The sequence below is a fragment of the Oncorhynchus kisutch genome, linkage group LG1 (genome assembly GCF_002021735.2).
Source record: "Oncorhynchus kisutch isolate 150728-3 linkage group LG1, Okis_V2, whole genome shotgun sequence".
Lineage (NCBI taxonomy): Eukaryota > Metazoa > Chordata > Actinopteri > Salmoniformes > Salmonidae > Oncorhynchus > Oncorhynchus kisutch.
In genome coordinates, this window is record NC_034174.2 from 65,792,656 (window position 1) to 65,800,620 (window position 7,965).

At 41.0% G+C, this 7,965-nt stretch overlaps 1 protein-coding gene across 1 annotated transcript; it reads left to right on the forward strand.

The window, feature by feature from the left end:
* Window positions 1-2,244: 2,244 nt before the first annotated feature.
* On the forward strand, window positions 2,245-7,496 carry LOC109889161 (keratin, type I cytoskeletal 13). Its single transcript, XM_020480382.2, has 8 exons — window positions 2,245-2,858; window positions 3,729-3,811; window positions 4,157-4,313; window positions 5,025-5,189; window positions 5,478-5,603; window positions 6,200-6,420; window positions 6,844-6,890; window positions 7,096-7,496. Exons 1-8 carry the CDS (start codon window positions 2,448-2,450, stop codon window positions 7,200-7,202), a joined length of 1,317 nt encoding a protein of 438 aa, XP_020335971.1. The 5' UTR covers window positions 2,245-2,447; the 3' UTR covers window positions 7,203-7,496.
* The last annotated feature ends 469 nt before the right edge of the window (window positions 7,497-7,965 follow it).

Below are 7,965 nucleotides of genomic sequence, written 5' to 3' on the forward strand. Positions count from 1 at the left end.
TAGTTGAGGTTTAGGGTTTAGTGAATGTTTTGTCCCAAATACAATGCTCTTGTTTTGGAAATATTTAGGACTAACTTATTCTTTGCTACCCATTCCAAAACTAACTGCAGCTCTTTGTTAAGTGTTGGAGTCATTTCAGACGCTGTAGTAGCTAACTTGTATAGTGTTGAGTCATCCGCATACATAGACACATGGGCCAGTGGCATGTCGTTAGTAAAGATTGAAAAAAGCAAGGGGCCTAAACAGCTTCATCCACATTATAGAAGGGGGTGTAAAAGCCATAGAACATATGTTTTTTGAGCAGCAGACTATGATCGATAATGTCAAAAGCTGCACTGAAGTTTAACAAGACAGCCCCTGCAATCATTTCATCATCAATTTCTCTCAGCCAATCATCAGTCATTTGTATAAGTGCCGTGCTTGTTGAGTGTCCTTCCCTATATGAGTGCTGAAAGTCTGTTGTCAATTTGCTTACTGTGAAATAACATTGTATCTGGTCAAACACTATTTCTTTCCAGAAGTTTACTAAGGGTTGGTAACCGGCTGATTGATCGGCTATTTGAGCCAGTAAAGTTTTTTTTACTATTGTTATGCGTCACATGCAGTCACAAACACAATAACACTTTCTCAAAGTGTAAACAATTGTGTTATTCTGAGGTTATGACGATATAATATAAATCAGAACAGGGATTGAAAAATAAGGGATGCAGTGTATTGTGTTTGAATGTTTCATTTTCCTTAAACAGCTATGAAGGCATAATAATGTGAACATACAGTACATAGAACTATGAAGGTGTGTTAGTAAGTGATTAATTAGCCTACCCACACAGATATACCATAACCACAGTATGGCAAAGGCTTTATAGTAATGGATAATGAAAATGATAACTAAGCATGACTTGCAGCCTTCTGTCAGATATAATCATACAACATGCTATTGAACATATAATAGAGTTTGATTTCCCAAAAGACTGATGGATTGAATTCAGAGGTGAAAAGTACATCAGTATCAGTAACCGTTAGGGGCAAGTAATAAGAGCAACGGCAGTTTGTGGTTGCTTTCTATTTTACATGCTAATCATATCATCATATCATCACTCCATAGAGGGATGGCGAAGACACCACCTGTGCTGGAAAGGTTGTGTTTACGCTTAACATCTGGGAAACACCTAGCTCGTGATTCACACTTTGCACCTGTTGACAAAATAACAGAGACTTGAGTTTGACGGGAGAAGACGTCTAGTGGCCCGTATACCAACACGGGCCTACGGCAGAAGCCAAACATGAAACCAGTTTTCTGTGTAATTCAGTTAATATCAATGGCATATCAATCTTTCTAATAAATGACACATCAATATTTTTAATAAATGGCATGTCAATCTTTCCGCATGCTATCTGTGCTAAATTAACTCAATATTAGGAAGGTGTTCCTAATGTTTGGTATACTCAGTGTATATTAGTGTGTTTCTGTGTATTGTTTTGGCCAATCCACAAATACCTGTATTTGTGCAATAATGGGCAACCAACTAAAACTTTGATGTGAAGTTTAGAGAACCTTTTGAAGGTAATTGTTATTGTATTCCTGAAGTCTCTCTCATGTCCTGAATGCCCTCTTGATTCAAGTGACATCTCTATAACAATTTGTAACTTCCTATTTGAATCTTTAACATAGTAAACCATCAAATAAATATCAGGGTAACCATTTCATAAATTCCTCTTTATCAACGCCCCATGTCACGTCACCGACTACTTTTATGGTATGATGATCAATGCATTTACATTTTCTAAATGGAAAACCTATATTTGGGAGACTTCTAAACCTGTTACCATTACCCTTGAACATAATATAATTGCCCAATAACATTTGAAAAATAAACATAATATTGATGAAATGTATAATTTGTAATTAAAAAATATTTATGATCCTTCCATCTCTCCAAAATATAGCCTACCAACATGAGCATGTCATGTGAGCTAGCCTAATGTTCTACAAAGTTTAGGTAGAGGAGACTATTTTCTGTATCCTACATTTTTCGGTGACTACAGAGGGGAAAGCAGACTTTCTGTTGCGGGTTCCAGTCGTTTGTCATCTCTTAAAACGTGAGCTACTATCTTATCATTTTCATAACTTGCTTATCTGAGGTTTATCATGCCGTGACAGATGCCAGACTGTACAGGAAAGTGAAAACAATTATGGAGGCAGAATGCCAGCTAACTCTCACGCCACACCTTAGTTCCCTTTTTTAATGAGCTGACTAAGGACACACCTGTTGGATGTCTAATGAATATCTATTCACGTACATAATTATCTCAATGCGACATCCAGCCGCTCCCACCTCCAAGGGGGTATATATTCTGCTATCAGGCTTGAACTGGTTCACCACCAACTCTTCGAAGTACCACTCCGGGTTTTGTCAGCTCTACATAGCCATCATCACAACGTCGCCATGAGTGCTTTATCACTTCGAAGTTATGGAGGCAGCCGAGGCTCATCCTCTATGTCTCTCGGAGGAGGGTACCAGAGTCGCATCGCATCACGGGCACCAAGCGTCTATGGAGGGGCAGGGGGACAGAGTGTCCGCGTATCTTATGCTTCGGGCACCAGGAGCGGTTTCGATCTGTCCAGTGCGCTTGGAGGTGACAATGGCAGCTATGGTAGTAATGCAGTGTCGGTCAACGAGAAGGCCACCATGCAGAACCTCAACGACCGTTTGGCCACCTACCTGGAGAAGGTGCGCTCCTTGGAGACGGCGAATACTCAGCTCGAGCGTCAAATCCGCGAGTGGTACGAGAAGAAGACACCGGTCATTAGAGATTACAGTAAATACGAAGCTACTCTTGACGACCTGCGCAGAAAGGTGAGTATTCTTAGGGCATCATAAATACAGTATATTGCTATATTGAGCGAGATTGATATTATTACATTTTCTTTCATCAACCTCTCCCCTATTTACTATTGAGTTTGGATTAAGTTTTCTATGATGATCATTTTTTTAATTAGGATATATAATTTACAAAAGTAAAATGTCTAAACATTTCTACTCAGGCAGGAAACAACATACATTCTGATATACAATTCAGTTCTAGCTTACAAGACACAAGTCATACCCTTCATTGACTGACTGCATCTATGAAGCTGTCAGGCTGCAATATAAGTGTGCCCTCAGGATGTGAATTTGTAAACCCTTGACTTTAATAGAGGAATCATACCACGTTTACAGTAGTGATGGATTATAGGACTTACATGTCATGAGTGTTGTTTAGTATATTTGTCTCTATTGAAAGAAAGCAATTACCAAAAAAGGGCTTGGCATGTGAAACCACTTCTGTTCAACTTATCTCCCTGTCAACATTTACATTCACACTCACACTCATGCCACCTACATTACTTCTTTCAAACGGGAGAGCCGTGAGCGTGATGACGACACGGATTGAATCATACCACTGTTCAATAGCATCTTGTATTATTTCATCTGATGTGATCCAAGTCATGCTGATTATTTTCATTTCCCATACATAACGGTGTGGCCTTTGTCATAGATAGGCTACAGTATATATGCGTGGGTAGGAGGCTAATCAATAAGTTACTAACACACTATTATAGCTCTGATAGGCTCCTCCTTATCACGCAAGCAAATTATGTAATCATTGTGATAAGCCTGACTGTGTGTAGTTGTCTTCCTTTTTTATGTACCATGTACCAACCATTTTTGTTGTCCTGTTCTCAGATCAGTGCTGCCACTCTGAGCAATGCCAGTATCCTCCTGCAGATAGACAATGCCAAACTGGCAGCAGAGGACTTCAAAGTCAAGTGAGTACAAAGGGTCTATAAGATGGAAGCAGCAAACAACTGTTGAATTCATCTCAGAATAATACTTTAAATCAGGATTGGAATGGGAACTATACGTCATATGTAAACTTGAGTCATGCAACTTTTATACCATTATTACAGTATGAAGCCACACCTACTATAACATTACTCAAGGTCAATGAGCCCATGACGTGATGTTAAATGTCACATTACTGTACACCTTAGATACATCATCAGCGGTCAACTGCACATAAAACTGGTCTGACTGGATTTGTGCCATTTGGTATGTTTACTGTTGGCGGCAACTGTTAATAATGCTGGTTAACTCCATTTCCCTCTGGAAAGGTTTGAGAATGAAATGGTTATGCGTCAGTCAGTGGAGGCAGACATTTCTGGACTGAGGAAGGTTCTGGATGAGTTGACCATGTCCCGGTCAGACCTGGAAATGCAGATTGAGGGGCTGAAGGAGGAGCTGGTCTACCTCAGGAAGAACCATGAGGAGGTGGGTGTTCCTCAGGGCACTGTAGGGGCCTTGTAAGCCCCTACAAAGCCCCTCTTTTATCATACCATATCCCCAAGAGTCATGGCACAGCCCTGTCAATAGCAAGACCTCCCCACAGTTCAAAATTCTTATACATTTTACCTAGATGAAAACAATGTGGTTGTGAGAGTCAAATGAAGTTGTCAGAGACATAATTCATTCTCATCGCATGCCAAGCAGTGTTGTCTTTGGCTGTATCAATGACAATGCAAACAAGAGATCAAACAGACCTTGTTTGGAGTGTCTGTGCTGTCTCTGTTTGGGTAGCTTTAAAGCTGTCAGCAAATTTGTCACAAGCCCTGCAGCAGTATGGCATAGATGTTAAAACCACACTTGAGATCACATGGTCACAAGTATTATTTCATGTTGGATTACCTTGAGTGTAAGTTTTCATATACTTACTTTCGGACGGTTATACAGAATGTCAGAGAAGCTGATGGAAATACACCATGAACACTGTAACTAGGTTATGAAAGATGGGGATGAACCTGAGACACCACCTGTTTGTGACCCAATTTGACCCCACACCCCTATGTAATTGTGCTAGACAGTTTCCCTGTCTGGGACAGTCAAGTTGTATCTTATCTTACCCAGTGACAGTCTACCCAGTGGCAACCTCCATTGGCCTCTCATCTGGTGTTGACCTCTGTCATCACTCTGTGCCCCTTATAGGAGATTGCTGCCATGCGGGCTCACATGAACGTCAGCTCAGTGAACGTGGAGGTGGATGCAGCACCCCAGCAGGACATGGCGTTGATGATGGAGGAGATCCGAACTCAGTATGAGGGCATTGCCGAGAAGAATCGCCGCGAAATGGAAACCTGGTACAAGGGCAAGGTGAGGAGAAGAAGAGCCCAACCTTGTCTAGGGAGAAACTCTTGATCCATCTGTTCTGTTTTAGATAATATGAAAATGCACATCTTAAAAGGAACACTATGTCCTATGAGGGCAGTATTTAAAGTGCTTATAAACAACCAATTACTGTGATCACATACTTGAAGCTATCTTATACTTGTTTGATCATGTCAATATAGAGATATCAGACCACAGAGAATGACTTTTGTGCATATTACCAGTACAAGTGAAGTTACACAACCCTTACCGTGTTCCTTCTGTACGTCCCAGTTTGATGAGCTGAACAAGGTGGTGACCCACAGCACAGAGACCCTCCAGACGTCCCGCAGTGAGATCAACGAGCTCAAGAGGACCTTTCAGGCCCTGCAGATCGAGCTGCAGTCCCAGCTCAGCCTGGTGAGGAAACAAAAGCCCTCTCAACCCCCCTAACGTCACACCCCTCTCTGCCTCCTAGTTGATGCTAGACGTATGAGTTTGAGTTAGAGCTAGACTAGGTGTAATTACTGTAGAAGATTACTCGGAATTCGGAAATACATGACATTTACAAGATTCCACCTTCAGTTGAACTGTACAGTACAACTGACACCTCACAGTAAAAACATGATCATTTAGACCTCATAAATACATTCCTACCCTACGGGTTACATATGAGTCCTTTACCTTTTAGAAACGGAAGATTATGGATTAGTTACAGAGAGAGAAGAGAGAAGCAATCAGTTAACTCAGAGCTTTGTAATTATCACTAACTATAATAATAATACATTTCATTTTTGACAATCTCTTTGATTGATGGATATATGAAATGAAGTTGAGGATAACAGTTTTTGTTATACCACAGCTGTGATCCTCAAAACGGAGTTCTAAAAACATGTGCTCACCAGGGACTTCACCTCAATCATTCACTGATGTCAGCGTGGGTAGCCTAAATCAACACCACTTGTTGAATCGTCTGAAGTCTTTAACCCTTCCTCTTCCTCCCTCTCTCCCTATAGAAATCAGCCCTGGAGGGACAGCTGAATGAGACCGAGTCCCGCTACAGCATGCAGCTGAACCAGCTCCAGGGCATGGTCAACAGCCTGGAGCAGGAGTTGGGTCGCATGAAGACGGACATCGAGAGGCAGGCCGGCGAATACCGCATGCTCCTGGACATCAAGACCAGGCTGGAGATGGAGATCGCAGAGTACAGGAGGCTGCTGGACGGAGAGGATGTCGGGTAAGGAGAGGAGAGAAGAGAAGGCTGCAGATCCCTAAGTTACATACCCAATGGGATTTACATGGGCTTCACATCCCCAATGTAAATTATAAATGTGCATTTTACATACCCAATTACAAATCAACCCCTCCCCTATCCCTTTGACACACCACCTGCTGTAGGCACTTTGAATCTAAAATGATTGGATACATGCAAGTACTATGGTGGGAATATTAGTAGAGTGGAAGATGGAGCAATCATCATTACGCTAATGACCTACAGCAGCCTATCTGATCATTACAGATCTACAAGAAGTGCACAGGGGAAGGGGCCAGGGGTCAATTTGGAACTGGGCAATAGAGACTGTGTTACAGAGTAGAGGGATTAATGTAGAGTTGTTCAATATGAAGGTACTTAACACTTAAACTATCTTCTTCCCTCCAGGAGAGCTGTCATCACCAAGAAGGTTGAGATTGTTGAGGTCAAAAAACGTAAGTAGAGCGAGACCATTTTCTATCATATCAAATTCCATATTGATTGAACCCAGCGGTAGTAATTGTGAAGCACTCTAGAACACAAAGGATTTGGTTGATTTGAATGTGTTAAGGTGCTATGTGTTCTCATAGCTCTGTGCTTCTCCTCTTTAGCTATGCCCAACACTAAGTGTACTAATGGTTATTTGTCCCTACTTTGTAGCTGAGCCAGTGGTGACAAAGAGAGTGAGGACGGTGATTGAGGAGATGGTTGATGGAAAGGTGGTCTCCCGTACAGAGGATGTGGAGATGGAGGTCCCGAAAAAATAGATCCCTTGCCCACCCAAACCCACCTGTCATTAAAAGCCTGGTTCCGCCTACAGCTAAAAGGAATACCAGGAATGTTAAAATATTTTAATCTCCTCTGGATGGCATCGCTTTGGTGTTGCCTGTATGCTCAGTGGATGTACAGCACTGTGCAATCTTTGATAAATTGACCATATTTGATATTTAAATTGACAAAACAAACATGCTTTTGAATATCATTATTGATCAAATGATAATGTTTGATGTTTGGTTGAATTGTCCCAAAATACATAATAAAATATGTTTCAATATCTACTGTATTTGATCATTGTCTATTTGTTTTGAGCATGATCTCTCAAATAATTTTTCCTCTCAGTCCACTGTCTTATCATTGGAAAATAACATTGTTCAAAAGGGGATGATAAAATATCAAGGAACATTTAAAGAGATTATCTTAACTTTTTTCTTATCTTTTCTTACCAAGATGGCATAGCAGTCAGACGTCCTTTGTCCTCGTCTTGTCGTGTCCCGTGGATATATATATTTACATCTTTCTTTGCATATCATTATATATTTTATTTTCCAAAAACTCAACTTCAAAACACTCTCCTGCAACCCGCCTCACCAATTTAAAAAAATAAATAAGAATTGATCTGAAATCCACAATAGAAGCTAGCCAGAAGCTAACCAGAAGCTAACCAGAAGCTAGCCAGTTTACTGGCTAACGTTAGTATTCAGCTAACCACGGTTTGTGGTCATCAGCTATCCTTTAGCTCGAAAAGCTATC